The sequence below is a fragment of the Gallus gallus genome, chromosome 6 (genome assembly GCF_016699485.2).
Source record: "Gallus gallus isolate bGalGal1 chromosome 6, bGalGal1.mat.broiler.GRCg7b, whole genome shotgun sequence".
NCBI lineage: Eukaryota > Metazoa > Chordata > Aves > Galliformes > Phasianidae > Gallus > Gallus gallus.
The window spans coordinates 12,551,960-12,572,777 of NC_052537.1; the positions used below are offsets into that span (position 1 = coordinate 12,551,960).

The following is a 20,818-nucleotide window of genomic DNA, read 5'->3' on the forward strand; positions in this document are numbered from 1 at the left end:
GCAGAGGTAATTGCACTCAAGCACCCCTTCTCTTCTTTTGAAGGTCCTGAAAGCATTTTGCATGTAATAATATTGGCTAAAAGTCCCAAGCCTGCCATCTGCAGATAAACACTCTGGTATCTTTAATTATATGTTTTTCTTCTCCTTCCCTTTCAGACCAAGTCAGAATTCACGGTTGAATTTTCCGTCAGCGACAGCCAGGGGGTAAGTGTGACTTCTCATTTCATGGTCTGTGGTGTGGGCAGAGGGGAGTGGAGGGGATGGGTCACCCTGGCCCTGGGGAGCAGGCTGGGGGCAGCACCAAGACAAGCCAATGCAGGGGAAAGCAGCCACCAGCCCAAGTTAGCTCCTAAGTCTATACATAAGGCTGTGCCCACTCACTGTCCTCATCCCTGCGGCCATAGGTGATCAAGGGGACGGTCAACATCCAAGTGGGAGATGTGAATGACAATGCACCACGATTCCACAACCAGCCCTACAGTGTTCGCATCCCGGAGGTAGGTGCCTCACTGCACGGTCACTGCTGGGCATTCCATCCTGGAGGCTCTCGATGGTGGGGAGGAGCAAAGTGATGGGGTCTGGGGAAGGAAGGACTAGTCCTGTGAAGGCCTGGAATGCTGGAGGTGGGAAGGGACCAGCAGAGGTCACCTGGCCCAGCCTCCCACTAAAACAGAGATGATATCATGTCAGATCAGGTTGCTTGGGGCTTTATCCGGTCCAGGTGTTGAATATCTCCAAGGATAGGTTTCCATAGCATTCTGCCATGCTCACTCAGTGCTGGCACATTCTTATGGAGAGCTTCTGCACCTAGAGCTCAGTTTGGCAGAAATGCCCCTTGACCTGCTGGTGCTAGGAGGAGGATAAGAAGCTCAGGGTGTTGTGTTTGAAATAGAGCATTCCATGTCCGCCTGTGGGTGAAGCTTCTCCTGTTGTTCCCTGTTCCTCCCTGAGCACACCTCAGGGCATGGGTGAGGTCAAGTGTGTGTGTGTGAAATCAAGCAGCCGCCAATGATGAAGTACAAACAATTGCATTACCACGGTTTATCTCACTGTGCTGGGCTGGGTTCTGCTCACCCTGCTGTAGGGACGAGTTCTGTGTTAGGCAGCCTGTGATGTGGGAGCCAGGAGCTCATCTCCTGGTCGCGCTGCCCACCTTGCACCAAGTCACCCGAAACCTCTCTCCCGGGTGGCACAGAGCCAGAGCCATTTCTTCTCCTCCTCGCAGCACGAATGGTGCAGAAATGACTTGGCAGGGGCTGCACAAGCTGCTCCACGCTCTCACATTTCTGCTTGGACTTCTGGATGCCGACAGGTGCATGTCTTTCGTTACTCTCCTTCAGAGCCAGTATTGGAAAGCTTCAGGTTGGGTATTAGGAAAAGTTTATTCTCCAAAAGAGCGGTGATGCAGTGGCACAGGCTGCCCAGGGAGGTGGGGGAGTCACCATCCCCAGACATGTTGCAGAGCTGTGGAGATGTGGCACTGAGGTACATGGGCAGATGGGGGTGGGCTGGAGTTGGGCTGGGTGATCTGAGAGGGATTTTCGAGCCCAAATGGTTTCATAATTCTGTGTCTATGATGAAGCCTTCCATGTGACAGCCCTCAACCTCTGTGTCAAACCCAGGGAGCAGGGAGAGCACAGGCACTGGGTAGGAAATGAGGGCTGTGAGTGCTTGGGGCACAGCCTGGTATGTCCCTCCACATACCTGCTCAGCCATTAGAGCCATGCTTCTTTGGAGGTCGGCCTAATCTAATTACAAGGCACTGTGTGCCAGTTCTCAGTTTCCATCCGTGATCTTTAAGCAAGGGCACCAACCAGAGGTAATGAGCCACAAACCCATTGCTCAGCCAGCGTCCTGCAGGCACTTCTGTTCCTCTGCTGGGCAGACGGTGTTTCCTTGACAGACTACGTACAGGCAGGGGATGGATGGGGTCCCTCTGATGGCTGCAGCCCATGAGGGAATGGGTAGGGACATTGCCCATGCAGTTCTTGAGGTAGAGGTGCTCTCCTGCTTTAGCTGCAAGCAGCTGAAGCTTGGTGTGTGCACAGGAAGCAGATAGAAGACGACACTGTCCGCAGGCTGTTCCCGTGCTCTTACAGCCCAGGGCCAGCAACAAGGCTGCGAGTATCCAAATGTGTCTCAAAGACCACTTCTGGCTAATGAATGAATGGGGATGGGAGCTTGGGAATGGAGCACAGGCCAGCAGAAACACCCGTGGTTTTGCATAGACTGGCCCTGTGCAGAATTGGCAGCTAATGAGGGTTTTTCTCTTTTTAATTTTGAGATAAATGGGTGTATCGATTTGCAGTTGTCCTAGCTAATGGAGCAGCAACAGAAAGGCCATTTAAACCTCGCCGCTATTGTGCGGCACTGGGAAAGTCAAAAGAAGTGTGTGCATAAATAAATGGAACATGAAGTAAACTGACCTTTAAAAACAATACTGCCTCTAAACACCCATCCCAGCATTTTCCGCAGTCTGCTTGATTCGTGAACGTGAATTATTTGGATGCGGGCTGCCGTTCTCCAGCACAAGAGGAGGATGAGGGCAGTGGGCACCTGGCTTTACCATGGCTCCGAGGGCATAGGGCAGCTGCTGCACGTCCCCTGTGCTCAGCAGGTCCTCACCATCCCTGCCCAAAGATGCAGAACATGGGCCAGTGCGGGACATGGGGGTGGCTGCAGCACAATGGTACATCCCATCTGGGCAAGGGCATGCCGCCGGCCGCTCGTTGGGAGGCAACGAGGCAGCACGGGCACGCTCCAGTCTGTAAAGAAAGGGGAATCCTGCTAGAATTGGCAACTTAATTCACCAAGCTGGCCTCGACAGAGCTCATTAAGTTCTCGTGTATTCATTTCAGGCTAATGGCTGTCATGCTGACTGCTGTTTGATTTGCTGTAATAGACTTTTATGGCTTTCCAGTTTGCGAGGACGTGCACACCGTGCCTGTGCCCCATGGTGCTGCTGGCGTCCGTCAGTGAGCCGCTCTCCTGCTTGCTGCACTGACCTTCAGGGCTCACGATCCTCCTGCGTGCAGCCCTCGCGCTTCACCTCTCCTGTGCCCTCCTCATCTTCCCCCAGCCCTGGGGTGCTGTGATTTTGGGAGTCTCGGAGCTTGGCTTTTAAGTCAGGGAAGATGTGCTGCTGAGCCTGCGGCTGGCTGGTAGGGCAATGCCTCGTTCCCTGACAACTCCGGTCTGCTCTGTCTGATCTGTTTTTACATTTCACTGGGTCTGGAGGAAACCCGATCTCTCTGGGTTACTGTGGTTCAGCAGTTTTACATGGAGCGGATCCAAGCCCATGCACTGGTTTTGTGGTTCATAGCATTGAGATGGGGCTAGATCCTTGGCCCTGGGTTCCTACTGGGTTTCCCCATTCCACTCCCCAGGCACGAGGCCCTTGGAGGAGCATGTAGCCCAATGATGACTCTGTGGTGAGCTCCACTACTTCCAGGAGCTGGGGGTTCCTAGCCCAACATCTTGGGTTCCTCAAGACACCAATGCCGTTGGATTCCAAGGCTGTCATGTGAGGTGGTTCTGAGCCTGTTGGCCAAATTCAAGCCATGGCCTTCTCTCCAGAGCATCAGCAGACTTCACGTACTGGCAGAAAGTTTGCTTAATTGTGCACTTCCTTGCTTGGGAATTTATCCACAAGGGTTTTCCCTTCTTCTGAAAACCCTCTCTTTTCTGCTGTTATCTTTAATGATTTATGAAGGAAGGTGTATCACTGGGCTACATCTTCCAGCAAAAAGCTGTCCCCAGCCAGGCTCAGGGCTGCTCAGTGCTCCAGATACTCACCAGAAGACACTCACCCCACCAAGAAGTACCTATGACTGGCCAAGTGATATTAATTACAGCAGAACTCTGTTTTCCAAAGGCATGCAGCTCATCTCTAGGCGCCACCTATTGATCTGTGCAAGGCCCATACATCATCCCTGAGCCTCTCCTCTGGGGGAGAAGGTCGCTGGCCTCCTCTCCCTTTTCCAAAGGTCTCGAAAAAGCATGCTCCTCTTGGGGTCATGCCAACAACAGCAAGAGGCGAGGTGAAAGAGGTTGCACCCAGCAACAGTTAGGCAAAGGCCAGCTTGCAGGTGTCACATCTCCTTCACTCAGCCCCATTTCCTCTTTTGTTTTAATGGGGACACATGTGGACACTTGCCATCAGCAGTCACTGCTGCCTGGGGGGTGACCTGTGGGACTGAGCTGTCATGGGCCATTGCCAGTTACCATTTGTATCCTTAGTATGTCAGTGTGGTGAAAACAGCACTTTTATGATGTTTTTTTTTTTTTTTATTGTGTGGAAAGGGGAGAGAAAGGAGGGGGCCATCCTGCCCTGTCCCATTACACAGCCTGAAAATAGTCTGTGCTGGCTGGTGAGCAGGGATGGGGAGGACCAGAGAAAGCCCCCAGAGCCGTAGCTGTAATTAAAATTATTATTTTTCTTTAATGGTAATAATGTTGGTAATTACATCAGCTTCCCTGCCATCCTGCCTGAGAACCTTCAGGGGCTCGTATAACTCTGTAGCAATGACACTGAGGGCTGATGCTGCGCATACGAAGCAGCTGCGATGAGCGCGAGCTCCGGCTGCAGCCCGCTGGCCATTGCCTTGCATGCACCAAGACACCTTTTGGGTTATTCTCCCCTTTCTTTAAACAAAGAGGCTTTGAATTGAAGGCAACGATAACAGAACAGATAAGAATGATGTTCCCGCTGCACGGTAAAGCTGTCTATAATCGTTGCTGGATGTTTTCTTTCCTCATTTCCTTTTCTTTTCCCCCCTCTGCTCTTTGTTGTTGTTGTTTTTTTTTTTTCTCCTGCCTGTATGCTTCTGCGTGGAGTTGAGAGCGGCACAAATAATTTACGATGAATAATTTACCCCCCCCAAATTCAGCTTTCCCCTCCTGTCGCCAACCCTGTGCACAGAATCCACAGCGTATCCAGCTCCTCCGTAGCACTTCCCAAGCAAATTCATTTATTTATGGTGGTGTTCGGTTGTTGTCTTATTTTGTTTGTTTGTTTGTAACTTGCTGGAGAGAAGAGAAACAAATTTGTGAATTATTCAGGCTCTGCTCACTAAACATCACTGGCCAGAAGGAATTTGGTTCCCTGCTCTGGGTAGGCAACATGGCTCATCCAATCGTTAGCACAAGGAATTCCATCCCAGCCTCTCCTTTGGGGTGTCCATACTTGTGTGGACCAAATACACAGGTTAGAATGAACTCAATGCTCTCTCTTTGGCTTCAGAGATCTGGTCACCTTGTATTTGCTGTGATGTTTTTCCTCTTTCCAGACTTTTTGTATTACTATTTTTGAGAACCTTTAATTACTCTCAACTTTGTCCAGCAAACTAGTGGAAGCAGAGCCACGTTTGAAGGGTCTTCCTTCTCTTCAGCAGCCTTAAAGGCGGGTATACGGTCCATCCATTAAAAAGCCATCTCTTTGCTGGATGAGATAATCTCTTCTGAGAGGGTTTCATCTGCACTGTAATCACTAGGTAGGAAGTAATATCCCTCAAAGAAACCCAGGTTTCTCCCTCCCCTCTCCACCCCAGCCTTTGTGATCTGCTGAGATGGGGCCATTTCTATAGATTGGATGTTAAAACACATCTTTATATGCAGAAAATCGCCCAGTCATGATTTTGGTGGCCGTGCCATGGGATGCCCTTTCTCATCTGTGATGGAGTGGCTGCACTGTGACTGTCTCCTGGAATTTGCAGGCAGGGACCACAGGAGCCCAGAAATGTAGCAGGTGTCAGAGCTTGCTCTGCTGGGCTTCTGGAGATGGCTATGGGTGGAATGTGATGATTCTTGGGGTCCCTTCTAACCCAAGCCAGTCTATGATTTTATGGTGGGATGTCCTTTGGCATATTGGCTCTGAGTTGAGTTTGTATTGATAGATACCCACATCTGCAGGTTGGATATCGGGAAATATTTCTTCTCTGAAAGAGTGGTGCTGTATTGGCACAGGCTGCCCAGGGAGCAGTGGAGTCACTGTTCCTGGAGGTGTTGCAGAGCTGTGGAGATGCGGCACTGAGGGATGTGGGCAGTGAACAGATGGGGATGGGCTTGGGTTGGGCTGGGCGAGCTGAGAGGGCTTTTCCAATCTTATGCTTCTGTTATGTATGATCCTCTCCTCTGAAGGTCGCTGGCATGTGAATTTTGGTTGTTATCAGCAATGTGTGCACTGATGCCAGATGGAGAGTGCCTCAGGGTCCTGGTGACATCCTGAAGTCCCCCAGGGAAGGGGCAAGTTGCTGTCTGGCAGCCCATTCCCTGGTCTGGCAGAACAGGAGACCCTGGGCCTTTAAAACACGTGCCTGAGGAGTGAAATGAGAGACGCAACAGAAACTACTGGGGCGGAAAACTCCAAATGGCGTGGAAGTAATGCGTAAAGTGTCCTGGAGATAACAGTCATTTCCACGAGGCAAAACTTGGGCTGGCTCTGGCTGGATGCTGCAGCAAGGCGGGGGCAGCCTGGAAATTAGAAATAGTCGTGCTGCTCTGACCAGTGCAGTGCTGGGGTGGGCAAATGGACAGGAAGGTAGGAAAAGGGGGAAAAAATCCCATTTGGAGCTGGAAGAAAAGTCGGTGTGGGGCAGCAAGCAATTCGGTGCCTCTGCAGAGCAGCAGTCGTGCTGGGAAAATAAGGCTCACAGAGCCAGAGAAATCATCTTAGGGCAGAGGGAGGAAAAGTGGTGTGCAGAAGCAACGAACAGCTCGGACAGAGGTGGAAAGGGTGGCTTGGGTACAGCCCACGGACCTGTAGGGCAGTGACTGCAGCCAGACAGAAAGTATGGCGTGGGGAGACCCAGGACGGCATTGTGGTGGATCCAAACAGCACTTTACAAAGCTCTGAATGTATTGCCATTGCAAATGGTCCCACCTGGTCCTGTGGGAGGAGGAAAGAGACAGCAAACATGTGTGAGCAACACCACTGTGCTGTAGGGATCCCAAACCCATTCCCAAGCTCAGGGTGCCAGTCAGGATGGGTGGCACAAAATTCTTGCCAAAGGCAGGGGCTTTTTTTTCAGTAAAAATGCTGTTTTTAATTAAGATGGGCATATTTAGGAGAATGCTGTCCCCCTGACAGGAGAGCTATGCAGAAGTGGTGCTTCCAAAGGACGATAAAAACCATTCACGCAATAGGGTCAGTCCAATTTCTTTTTCAGAATTGCGTTTTATGTTTTATTATTTTGCAATGTCAGGGATGGTCATGTATAATAAGTTCTCTACCACCAGTCATATTTTGTGGTAAAATAATAGAATAAATCAGTCTCTGTATTTTTTGAAATATTTATATATGAGTGGAACTGCTCACATCGGTTCCATTACAAATGGGAGGAATTTGATCGAGGAAATGGTTTCAATCAGTGTTAGGCAGCCATTGCCTAATTTCCACCGTTAATTGCTGTTGAAACTTACAATGCCTTTGATTTATTTTGTCAGTAGGTGAATAACAAAGACAGCATGAAAATTGAATATATGGGGTTTGAGGTAGTTTTGCTCCAAAAGGAAAAGTCTGAAAACTTTAATTTTGGAGATTCGTTGCATGGATGACTTGAACAGCAGATTTTTCCCCCCAGATTTGGATGCATCTTGGGAAGCGTCCCTTAGCTCTCACTGCTTTGATTTGCACCTCTCTTTTGGATCTTCTTGGAAAATTGGGTCAGCAGCCAGTGCTGCACTTGGCTTCAGGTGGAGCTGCAGTCCTTTGCTCTGCACGTGCTTCCTGTAGGTGTTGCTCTGCTTATGTCGTGTGCTGCCTCCATCCCCGATGCCGCAATATTGACATCAGCCCCACTCCCTTCCAAGCGGCAGAATCGGGCAAATGTGCAGCAAATGAGCTTTGCAAATAGGCTTTTGTGGTGTCCTTGCCTCCTCCCAGCCCTTCCCAGCTCCTGCTGCGTCTCTGCCACTCTGCTTCGCTCTCCAAATGTCAGCCTGTGCTCCTTCCCGTCACGAGCAGCTTGCGGGGCGGTCTGTGCACACGCGTGTGCATGTGCATGCAGGGTGTGGGGGAGAGCCACTTGGTCTCTCAATACAGTACATTCAATAGGGATTGGTTCCTGACATGTCGTTTGTCCCTCTCTTTTCAGGGGCTATTTAATCGTGCATCTCATACCCTGGTCCTTAATCTCATCTGTAATGTGGGTAGGACTGGTGAGGTCCTGAGAGCTACTGCAGCAAATAACTCTTGCTTCCAGCCCTGCTGGAAATGCTGCCAGCTGGGCATGGACAGGTTTGCCTTCCCTTGATGGCACCTCAGTGCCTCTGCCTTGCAGACCTCATTTCTGAGCGCCCTGAACACACAACCTACCCAAGCTGCTGGGTGAACAGTTTTTCCACAATGTGATTCATCACCAGTCCGTCATCATCCTCCTCTTAACCCCTGCTTCCAGCAGGAGGGTGCCTGGCCAGGAGAGGAGCAGGAGAGATGGGCAGCGTGGGGAAGGAGGCAAGTTGCATCCCTTCTGCACGTTCGAGCTTGAGGTTGGGCTGCGGCAGGCGTGCTTTTTTTGGGTTTTGGTTAAAAAGCCTCATCGGAGCGTTATGGAATCAGAATGTGAAGGGTAATTGAGCTGAAAGCCATTCTATTCCCGCAGCCAGCGCCGTGGGAGCCACCAAGCGCCCTCGGAGGCCGCTCCAGGAATCCTGCTGATAGAGCACAGGTGGGGAGAGCACCCCCCGGCCACATCCCCTTGTCCCTAACCCATCTCTTGTGCCACAGCTTGTGGGTAGGCACTGAATGTGTTCCCATAGGGGCAACATGGAGGAGTTTTTTTTTTTTTTTTTTTTTTTTTTTTAAACACACCCCAAAACCTCAAAAATTAAAAACAAAAGAAGAAAGAAAAGGGGAACCTAGCTATTCTAGGTGAACATCATCATCACACACAACCATGAGAAGGGCCACTGCTCTGGTCCCATGTCTCTCTAACAGGTGATGGGTACAGGGATTCGGAAGGTGGCTGGCATGACCACCAGGAGGGGGTTAGCAGAAGACCCCTCCAATTTGAACCCCAAGCCCCAACATGCAGCCTGCAGCCTGACTGTGCTCCTTGTTGTGCGTTATTGATTGCCGAACAGGCACAGCTAAGTGCCTCTCATTAATATTTGTTTTGGTCTTTTCCCTGCATTCCGATGAGCAGAGGAGATGCTGCTTATCTCTCTCCTGCAGGTTCTCTTTCTAGAGGATTCCTCTGGCTGGTGACAAACCTGGGCTGTGTGGCTGCCCGTCCCACTGCCGGGAGGAGGGATGGGGTGACAGCTGACACGAGGTCTTGGGGGCTCTGCAGAAGGATTGTGAGGAGCCAAAATTAGCACAACATTATGAAGGAAAAGCAGGCTTGACTTGCACTGTGTAGCTAAAATATGTATTTCTAGGCTTGGCTTGATTTGTATATCTCTAAAAAGGAAGGCTTCCATGGTGCTAAGCTCTGTTTCCTTCCATCTCGTATCCTGGTGCCCTATTTATTAGGCTTGACTTCAGCTGGTCCATCCCAAGCCATTGAAATGGTTTGGAGTGATTTCCAGTTATTCAAGGTGTGCTCTCAAGAACTTAGGTGCAGCTCCTGAAATGAGAGAGTTCTGATGTGCCCAGAAGTGGGGAAGAAAGCTTCTTTAATATGGTTGCTCTTCTGGATTTTCACTGGCAAGCTGGGTTCATGTCTGCGACGAAGCAATATCAGAGTCCGTGGAGCATGAAAGGCTGCATTTGTTTGTGGGTTACAAATGAAGACCTGTCAAAAACCTTTTTAAGGCAGTGACAGAAGTTTTCTTTTTCATGATACATTTAACTGAAAGGTTTTGCCTCCCAGGGAGGCTTGGCTCATCTCTTTCTCCCTTTCCTCAAATCTGGAAAAATATGGTGGGCTAAAGGTGCTCTTCTACTATTCTAATACGGTTCCATCTATCAGAGCCTTTTGGTAGGGCAGTTGGAGCCTACTTCTGGGAAACTGCATGCCCAGAAGTGAAGGGGTAAAGGGCTCTGGGAGAGATGGGAAACAAGGCACGGCCCTCTCCTTGTGCTTGAAGCACAGGCTTTGCCAGCTCCCTTTGGGAAAAGGGTGCAGATTATTTCCATTGATTAGGTGTCGGGAGCTGTTTTTCAGAGGGTAAACGTGTTTATAGGATTTCTGTCCTTTTGTTGTAAGAAGAAGGACGTCGTTTCTGGACACGGGAGTTTGCTAGAAGAGTGTCACATCAGCTCTTCATCAAGGTGTTTCATCTTGCAGCCCCACTGCTGGCTGTGTGCAGCAGGGCAGTACTCACAGACACTCGCTGTGGCTGAACCTCATTGTTCTGGGCTCTGGGCAGGTGTTGGGAAGCTGCTTTCAGGTCCCACAAGCCAACCTTCCCATTCCTAGCTATGCCTGCCGGCTTCTCTATGTGTTCCTGAGACATCTGCCCAGCTATAGGTTTTGTGAGGTGATAGGACCGTGCATGCACGGCATGAGAAGGGGTTGTCAGAACTGATGGGATCGCTTTTTGCTCCCGGTCTCAAATCAAGAGTTGTCTTAAAGCATTTCTAGGGAAGTTAAGAAATTGTCACAGCCAATGTTTTCATAAGAGCTTGGCAATTTGAATGCTTCCCTCTTTGCAAATCAAATACTGTGGGAGGATATGTGATGCAAGCTTCATGTGGATGTGGGCTGATGGGGCTCCATCCTCGGTACAGACAGGTCTCCTCTAACTTGGGACTTTATGCACCATGGTTGTGGGGACATTCACAACTTTACTCACATTTACAGCACTTCTAGAGGTAGAGGTGATGCAGGGATGCAGTGGTGGCCTGTTGCAGGCAGGAGATGTTTTATTGATCTCCAGTCACCCCAGGTGGGGTGGCTACTTGTAAATGGGATCTTTGTGCATCCCTTCCATGAGAGCACATGTAGGGAGGTACAGGTCCTGCTATGAGTTTCGTCATGCAGGCAACAACCCCATCCCAAAATATTGCTTGCTTCCTTGCTTCTTCCAGCAGGAATTTTTCACCAAGCCTGATGCTTTCCAGCTGTACCTTTTGGGTTGGGATGAAGAAACTGCTTTCATTCAATAGACCTTTTATCAGGTTTTTTCATTGCCTATTCCCTTTGGGCGTGGTTGGGGGATTTATTCTTTTTAACAGATTATTCCAATGTCAGATATGAGTTCAAAAAGTCTGGGGGGCTTTGATTTTATGCTTAGCAAAACATTCTGTTTCTGGTCCCCTCTCAGAGTATGGATCGATGGATGGGTAGATGGGTAGGTGGGTGGGTGGATGGATGGACAGACGGGTGGATGGGCTGGATGAATGGATGGGTAGATGGATGGATGGAAAGGAGGAGAAAACTACAAACCCATGGTCCATTGGGAAACTTTATGTCTTAAGTTCGCATCAGCCCATGTTGCTTTCACAAATTTGTGAAACTGGGAGCTTTGTTACCTCTAAACTGTCTAGCAGCAACTTTCTCATGCTGTCTTTGCTTCACACATGCTTCTGTTCTGCTATCAGCACCAGTCGAGCCCTGCTGGTGGTCCTACAGGAGCTCCGGTGCTGAAAAAGGTGCCAGACAGCTCTGGGTATTTTAAGCAGCGTCACTTTAATTCTAGCACATAACCTGTACCACTTCAGCCGTTTGCACGTCTGCTGTCTGTTGTTTCTATTTCAGCTGGAGCTGGGGTATACAACAGGATTATTTTCTTTCTCAGTGCTATTTTGCCTTTATTTCTCCATGATGCTTGTCAAGTCTCACGTTTCTCATAAGCGGCACTGGGAGCGGGTTTGGGCTTGGTGATGTGGTTAAAAGGTGGGGGGGATCCAATTGAGATCGACCCCCATACATCTCCCTTGCAGCTGAGGGCAAATTGAGCTGCTGATTCCAGAGCTTCCTAAAACGGCTCATCTGAAAATGAATTTTGGCCTCTCAAAGTTCAAGCATTTATCCTGAGCCAGAAATATACACAGATTTGCTCTCTAATTTAATAAAGTCATCCAAATAATATGATTTCTCCCATAACCATCGTTTATGTTTCACAGCAAAATGATAATGAGAAAGTCATTAGAAGTAATAAACAAAACAAAACCCACACAGCAAATCCTTCACTGAGCCTGAATGATGGGAAGAAGAGCTGCATCTGAGGCTTAGACCTCATAATATTTGCCGGGTGCAGCTGTTTTTGAGTAGATGCGCTCTTGAAACATTATTTAACTTGTTGGGTCTCGAAGGGATTTTGGTGCCAGAGAAGGTGAGCAGCAGCCAGCAGGGCTGCTGTTGGGTTAAGCACTGCAGTGCTGCCAAGCCAGGGCTGCTTCTCTTACCTCCTTGTGCTTTGCTGACAGCCAGTCGTTAATGGGCATCATTCCTTCCCCCAAGGTCTTGTCATGACTTGGACAGCGTTCTGATTTCCTGGTTAAGACTTGGGTTGGGTGTATGTTGGATGTGTAGAGAGCAAAACTATGTCAAGGTAACAGAAGTCCTCTCATCTTGTTTATAACTACATTTACACTTCGGGCTACCACCTGAGTATTTTTGCATTATGCTCAGAGGGGTGTTAAGGGCATGACTAAATACAGCCCCACTGAGGTCACCCATGAGAAAAACCATTTCTCCCAGTCACATGTGGAGCGGGGACTGACTCTATACTTCTCTCAACTCCCACCAGCACAGCTCCGTCCCAGAGCCAACACCACTGCAGTTATTTGGCTGCTGCTGTGAGGCCCTTCCCACTTTGGCATTTGTTCTTTTTGGCCCCATGTAGCCTGCATCTGTTGCTGCTGAGCATTCATTCATTGCCTCTTGACCAGGTTTTGGGGGAGGGATAGTGGCACAGGAACGGCTGCTGCTGCTGCTTTCTTGGGACTGCTGGGCATCTTTGCAGTTCTCTTTGGCTTTCTGATTCAGGGCCACTTTGCTTTGTATTTTATCTGCATAGATAGAAAATGATCCTTCCTTAAAACCTGTGTTTGCTGCTCCCACTTGAACTTGCTGGGGCTGCATCCCAAACGTGCCGCTCCAAAGGCAATTCTCATGCAGTGGCCGGTCGTTTGGAAATAGTCCCTCATCAGGCACTGATGGATCTCTCGAGCCCCTTTCTCTCCCTAATAATCCCACCTCTGGGGAGGTATCGATTCACCGCCGCTGGCTGCCTCTTGATATTCCGCCGTCCGTTTTGCTCTGTGCAAATCGCTGCGCTGTCATTTTCACACAGCAATTACCCGCTCTGATTTCTTTCATCCCCCGTCCTTTGCCAGAGATCTGAACTCCGTATCGACAAACCACCCAAGAAGAAAGAGAGGGTTGGGGCTCAGGAAGAAGTTTTGCAGCATTAAAACTTTGGGGAGAGCTTTTCCCTAGGGTGTGATCATCTCAGGGTCAGTGTCTCAGAGCCGGCCAGTCTGGCTGCATCATGGGAGGGATGCTATGAGTGGGGATGCTTCCCAGCCTGAGACTGTGACTCTGTGCCTTGCTTCTTCCATGTGTTGAAGACATAGGGAATTGGTAGCCAGGCTGCTGTGCCTGGGGAACTGGGGTCAGTTACTCCTGGGTGTATTGGCAGCAGTGGCTCCCAAATGTCACTCCTGCAACAAAAACATTGGCTAGTGTGGGATTCAGGATGCTTGTGCTTGCTAAGATGCAGGCAGTGCTATAGACAAAAAAAATCAAAAATATGGAGCTTGACAGGTTGAACATCAGGCTGTTGGGCTGGATTTTGTGTTCTGGCTGATTTTCGTGGTGAAGGTGTTGAGGCAGCAGCTCTTCCATCCCTTCTATTTGCACAGGATGGTTCTCTGATGCAGGGCTATGGTTCAGCCACCAGGGAGGGGCAGATCCAAAACCAAAAAAGGGAAATGGGAAAGGGGTTTGGCAACTCCCTGGTGGTTTTCTCCTGTTGGGTGGCTGGAAGGGGAAGGCAGCAGTGACCCATAGCAGTGGGGCGTGCTCCAGTCTGCCAAGCAGCCGGATCCACACTTGGCCCAGCACAACACTGCACATCCAAACTGAGGATGTTTTGTTATTAAAAGGGCACGGCTGGCCGGCCAGGGCGCTCGCTTGTGCGTGGTCCTCATCCGAGCAGAGAATAAATTAAAAAGCCAACTGGCCGCAGCTGCATCAGGAGCGCCGGGACCAGAGATAGGGCCAGAAGTCAGATAGCAAACGGTGTCCAAAAAGTGCGGCGCCTGGTGTGAGGCGTGAAATTAAAACCCTGCCTGCCTCCTTCTGCACGCCGTAACAAAGCAGCTCCTTCCACAGTCTGCCGGCACCAGGAGTGCAGAGAATAATTAAATACACGGAGATGTGGTGGTTAGGAGAAGGATGCTGTTGCTCCTCTGCTCTGGACCCAAGCTCCTCACCGCTTTGCAAAGCCTGCTGCTGCGGCGCTGGGGTGGGGTGCTGCATCAGGAGGGAGAAATCGGTCATTTTTTGGTGTCCTCACCCATGTCAGCTCTGCTCTCCCTGCTCGCATTGGCCCTTGGGAAGGACAAGCTGCTGTTGCCTCTCCAGTTACCACCTAGGAATGATGGAGAGGGCAGAACTTTTTAATCAAAGTTACATTAGGTGAAGCTTATATTATTCACCCTGCTTTATTGCAGCTATTTTTACATGGGGGTTAGAAGTTAATACCTCCTGGTGAGCCTGGTTTTGCTGGGTTCTGGCAAGCACTGAAATCCATCAGCACATCCAGACAGGGCAGAGAGAGCCCAGGCAGAGCATAAACCCCCCTAAGCTGAACTGGAGGGAAAAAAAGACATTGAGCATAAACCCCCCTAAGCTGAACTGGAGGGAAAAAAAGACATTCATAAACAAACCTTTTAAAATCCAGACCTGCAGTAATGGAGGGTCTGGTCTGGAGGGGCAAGAACCAGCCAGAAGCATCAGCTGCAATCAGCAGAAGGGCGAGCTGCAGCAATCAGCGCCAAAAAGGCAGCGGGAGCCATGGTGGGGCTGCAGGGCCAACGTGCTGTGCGTGCACTAGGTGCCTTCATACTGGTCCCTGCTTTTTTTCTTTTCTGGTGCTCTTGGTTTTTAGGGAATTCTGAAGACTCAAGCAGTGTTGGCTCCCTGCAGCTGGCCAGGGGGACTGGCAGAGCTGCAGTCTCTTCCACGGTCTGAGAATGCAATGAGATGAGAGAGAGGGGAAAGGAAGGAGTTATGTCCTATTTCTAGAAAAAGCACCCCCCAGAGGCAGCATTCCTCCTTTCTCCTTCCTCTCTTTTTTCCACCTTTTTCCTGCTCTTTCCCACAGAGCTCTCTTGCAGGCACGTGCTTCCCAGCCTGCTCTCCCACAGCCCTCCAGTGTATTATCCCTGTCTCTGAAGGAGCTGCACAGGCAGATTTAGGAGAGGGCTTGCAGTGCCCATGCCATTCCCCACCCTAAGCCTTCCAGGACGCCCTCTGGAGCTCTCACTGAAGCGCATTAACAATTTCAGACAATGCTTAATGTAGCATCACCGCGCTACAGTATTATAATTACATGCTTGTATTAACGTTTATCCACAAAGGTTTTCCTCCAGCAAGGAGGCACCCACATGCCACTGGCAGACCTCGAACCCTGCCTGCAGGAGGAGGAGTGATGTGGTGCCGCTTGGTGTGTTCCCTTCCTCCAGGATATCCACGTGGCATCTTCAGGGCTACCTCTTAAATAGTGGCTGGAGGAGATGATGCTCTTAAAGCCAGCAGAGTGGGTGTGAGGCTCTGTTCCCATCGCAGGGATGGTCACATCTCAGCCTAGCAAACAAAAAAGAAGGGGTTGTTTAGCTCATGCTCAGCGCTAAGGAGCAGAGATGGGATGGCATAGGTCTGGCATCCATCAGGTATCACTACTGGGGGCTCTTCCTTGCTACTGGCTCTGAAACTTTTAACCTGGTGCCATAATATGACAGCATCAGGAATATTGCTGTTCTTGTGATGTTTTCTGGCTTCCCCACCTGCAGACAGAAGCAATGATGACTTGCTTGCCTGTGTCTTCCAGAGGCTGATGGCTTTATCAGATACTCCCTTCTTTCTTCATGAATAATCATGGGTCTGCATGGTTAGCATAGCCATAGTCAATCCACTACTCCTCACTCTGTTTGGCCTCAGTGGTTGTTCTGTTGTTATTTCCCAGAACTCACCACCAGTGTTGCTTCTTCCCAAAGCTAAGAGACAATCGGACGTAACGGGGACCTACAAATTACCTGGCTTCAACCAGACTGTTCATTTCCCTCTTTTCCTGAGGACAAATGGCTTGCTCCACCTATGGTCAGCAGTGAGCAGGTGGTGCTGTTTTCTGGAGCAAAAGGTTCTACTAGCTTGTCAACCAGAACAGGGGACAAATAAATAAGCATGGTGGCAAAGCAGGCAAGTTTCCATCCATCTGGTCAAACCGGCGGTGGGGGGAATGGTGCTTCTTCTTGCAGGGAGGTGAGAGAGGAGCTTGGGGTGGGGTGGGAGTCTGGAGGAGCAGACAGGCTGGCAGGGGGAGGAGGCTGCGAGCAGGAGAGCACCCGCAGCTTGCATGTGTGTATTTGCAGCGTGCTGTATAAATGAATGCCATACCTAATGATTCGTGGCTATTATTTGAAGGGCCCCACAGTTACAGATTTATTTGTCGTTTCCTGTAATAACACCGATGATAATGAATTCATTTGTATTAATGCGGGTGTCTTGGACTTCCATTGATATCCTGCATTAATTAATGTACCATTAAAATAAAGTGTCACCCAATTAATATCAAGTGGAAGCAACACTGCCAGTGTCCTGTCATTAGGGTTTTGTTTGTAATTCATTGTATCAGTGCTCTGCTAATGGCAGCTGTTTGCATGATGCTGAAGGAGCACACGAGGCTGTTGTGGAGCACATCTGGTGCATCCTTGGACCAGCAGCTCCCCACTGGGCTAACAGAGGGCAGCAAGAGCAGGGGGGAGAAGTGCTGTGGTGCTCCGTGACTGGCAGGTTTTCTTGTTATTTGAGTTTTCCTCTGACTTTCAAACATCTCATTGGGCCATCTTGGGTTCCCACCACCTGTGTCCTCACAGTCTTGCTCCATCTCTGCCCAACTCCTTGATAATGGATGGAAAAGCAAAGAGGGGCGTGGGTTCTCCATTTCAATGGCCTGTGCCTTTCTTCCTACCCACCTCCCAGCCTCTGTCTCCCTACATATCTCCTAGCCATCTTCTAGGTGACTGGGAAAAATCTCAAACAGTGGGCAAAGTCTTGCACTTTCCCAGCAGGAACCCATTAAAAAATACATTCTCCTTTTGCTATTCTTTGTTTATAATTGTGTTTTGAGGGCGATGTGCTTGCTCACTGTGTTGATTTTGAATTATTCTGTGCATCAATCAATGTCACAGGGTGCAGCTGTATGGCTTAGAGGAGACGTACTTTACTCCAACTCTGCCACCCTTTCCAACCAAAGAAAGGTGAGAGAGGGTGGATCTACTCCATCCTTTGCTTTCAGCGCGCCCAGATTGTAGGTTTATGGCTGTGTGAAACTGTGGGGAAGGTGTTGATGGTCATGGGCTTGTTGGTGCTTCAGTGGGAGAGCAGGTGGGGCTTGAGGTCTCCCAATGCTTATTTGGCTAGAGGTGTGCTGGTAGCCGAGGAAATGGAGGATAGGGCACAAGGATGTGATTTATGGTCTGATTGCAAGCATACCTGTGGCTTGCCTCTGTGCATGGTACTATCTTGGGGTTTTGCAGTGAGGTCCTGAGGCAAAGCACTTCACTTTCCTCACCAAGAATTCCTCTGCTGAGAACAAGCCTCCAACCCGCATGCGGTGAGCCAGCCGATAATTCAGAGCTGGCTCCTCCACCGCATCTCCTCCAGCTGTGTTTATGGTGTTTTCAAAAGCCCCTCAATTGAATTATAGCTCTGTGGTGGCCGCTTGCCAGTGTCAGGCGATAATGAGGGAGGTCACTTAATAGAGATAGCGGCAGGGGATACATATTAACGAGAGCTGATTGAGAGGTGGGGTGAATTTCAATCCAAAAAAAGGGGGGAAAAAAAGGAAATTATCAGGTTTAAAATCAATTTTTGAAATTGGAAATTGCTTGGCTCAGGCTAGCAGTAATGCAATTAATAAATGTAATTAAAAGCGTAATAAAGAACAAGGGAATTGGAAGCCCGTGTGCATCCGCGTGAGTGTTTGGAGCTGGCAAATCCCAGGCTGGTGGCTGGGAGAAAGCAAACCCACAGAGCAGGGCTGGTCCTTCTCATGGCAGAGCCTGCAGGAAGCATGTGGGGAAGAGGGAGCTGGGTTTCATCGTGTGGATTCAGCTCCCAGATCTACCACTGGGATGTTTGGCCTTGGGCAAGGGGTGCCATGCCTTGGGATGGGAAGGCATCAGCATGAGGGACTTGGGTTCTGGCAGTGGAATTTGGGAGCAGATGTGAGGGAAAAGAGCTGCTAGAAACAGCATCAGAGGAATATTTGAGTGTAATAGGTTGACCTGAGATGTAGCATGAGCAGCCAAGCGTCTCCTAATGGGAGCGGTCAGTGGGAAAAAAAAAAAGAGCAGGACCCAACGTATGGCCCGCGAGGTGGTTTGGGGGCTGGTGAGGAGAAGGCAGCACTGCAAGTCCCACGGCCCCAGCCCGTTCGCATTGCCTGCTCACATCTCATCGACCTTCAGACAGCTGCTCGGCCAGATTGCCTGCCGTTTGTACACATTATTTGCATTGGTCCGGCGTGCGCGCATCTGCATCCTAATCGCTTCCACCAGCTTCAGCTGGGTGACTTTGCCCTGGGAGGTCGTGTAGAGGTCCTGTGTGTGGCCAGATGCTTGAGGAGGAGCTCAGTGGGACCCAAACCTTTTCCTGTGGGATTTTTAGGATAGTTCCTCGTGTATTCATAGCAAATGGAGGGCGGCACAAGTGGTCTCGCAGCCTCACACCCTCTAGAGCTGCCACAGGTGAAGGAGGGGATGCAGGGTGGTCAGAAGTAGTCCCGCTCCCCTTTGCCCTCCTCTTTCTCCACAGGAGGCATCTGTCTGCATGGTTATTTTTGTCTCACATCTGCTGGCATCGTAACAAAGATTTAATGATATGACACAATTTTGTCATTAGCTTTTTCGTTGTTGCTTTTTTTTTTCCCTGTGGGAAGCTTTGCTGGCTGCTGGAGAGAGGAAACAGCTTTAAAAATGACAAAGCTGGGGGGGCCGACCTGAGAAGCTCACCTGTTTGCCACAAGCTGCTCTAGGCTATCGTCTACCCACATTTCCTTTTGGCTGGACAGAATGGATAGAATTTGATATTTTTGCCTTTCGGTGAATTAAGCATAACCAGAGTTGATCTCTGCGGTAGAGGAACAGCCATGAGGGACATGCAGAAGAGCCCCGTAAATGGCCCAAATGCTCAGAATGCAGAAACGCAGCCCGTCCTGAGCAGCCTTGAGCTCAGCGTGCCAATCGCATCTCCCTGGGCCGTGCCCTTCGCTTGTTATTTCTGATCAAACCCAAAAAGCAAGCCGGTGATGTCTATACAGATGTTTTGCTCCATTGTTCAGATGATGGGCCACGTCTTTTGAGAAATAAGACGTCAGCCTCCTGCTGAGCAATAGCTTGAGCCTGCTTGACCCAAAAACAGCAAGAGGATTTTAAAGATGTATTTGTGCTGCTTTGAAGGCAGACAGTCTGAAATGTATGTAACATTATGCCCAGGCACTGACAGCATCAGGGAGACCCTGCTGCCTTGAAGACCTTCTGCTCATCTCCTGATTCCCCCAGTACTGGGTATTCTTTGCCCATGCTATACCTATCCACAATGTACTGTTGTCTCCACTTAAGGTCCCCTCTGAGTACAGCTTCACAGACACCAGTGACTGTTTCCCGAGGGCAGCAGGTCTTCATGCAGAGCTGATGCTCCGCTTGTATGGATTTTGCTGTCCTGGCCAATGAAGAGACCTGGTCAGAAAAGCCATAAGAGAGGGATAAAAATAAAGCGACGGCCAAGTCAAAGCTCAGGCGTTGTCACTAGGATTTGCCACCTCCGTGTCCCCCCCTTAGAAAATTTCTCCTTTGGGCAAGGAGATGAGGAGCTCTTCTAAGCTTGCTCTGGAGCTATTGAATAAGACACAATGCCAGGGAAATCAGACTCTCCCGTAATCAGAGTGACCAGAGCGGATTTGCATGTTAAAAGGGGTGGCTAGAGGCACTTAAAAAGGGGAAATATTCATCAAGCCTGGCTTTATCCTTATGAATATTACTAGTGCTGGGGACGATATGTCCCAAACCTCATTGGTACAAATTGGTGTCTGCTATGGCCATTCATGTTTAATCTGCAGCGCTCTTCTTCCTGGCCTTGGTAGGAACCTGAGCAGGGGGATGGTTGGAGGGAGGGATGGAAGGACAGATAGGGAGATGGAGAGAGAAATGGAGGGAGGGGGTGCGTGGATAGATGGATGGATTGGAGGCAGGGCTGTGGAATGCCTCAGGTCTGTTACACCTGGTAACTTGAGTTAGCCCAGAGGGGGAATAGGGGGATGCATAGTTCTGCCTGAAGAGGTGTACTGCGTGGGGGAATCAGTGAGCAGACACCCACCAGTGCCTCCCCACAGTGGGCCTCACAAGCCCTCTAAGCTCTCTGCCTGCACACCCCAGCCTTAATGCATGGGAGATGTGGTTCAGACACCGGGCTCACAGGGATCTGGGTTAAGTGTGACAAAAAACGAGCAATTGTGAGGCAGAGAGTAGCAAACTGCTGGGATAAATCGGCTGGGGAGGTTGTGATGTCTCCATTGCTGGAAGGCTCTAAGGATGGAAATGATTTAGGTGCAGTGAGGGAGCAGGTTTTTCTTGTGAGGTGCCTTCTAGCTACATCTTTTATGCTTCTGTGATTGCTGATCACAAAAAACTTGAAGGTGCTTT

The 20,818-nt window shown here is 49.8% G+C and overlaps 1 protein-coding gene across 9 annotated transcripts in view; it reads left to right on the top strand.

The window, feature by feature from the left end:
• CDH23 (cadherin related 23) overlaps positions 1–20,818 on the top strand; it is a 128,569-nt gene that overhangs the window by 33,483 nt on the left and 74,268 nt on the right. For all 9 annotated transcript variants that reach the window (XR_006939750.1, XR_003075564.3, XM_015288246.4 and 6 more), the window contains exons 5-6: positions 157–204; positions 405–497. Coding sequence is in view for 7 of the 9 variants with exons in the window: in XM_015288246.4 (XP_015143732.2) it covers positions 157–204; positions 405–497 (141 nt within the window). In the remaining 2 variants the exon portion in view is untranslated. The remainder of the gene's footprint in view (positions 1–156; positions 205–404; positions 498–20,818) is intronic.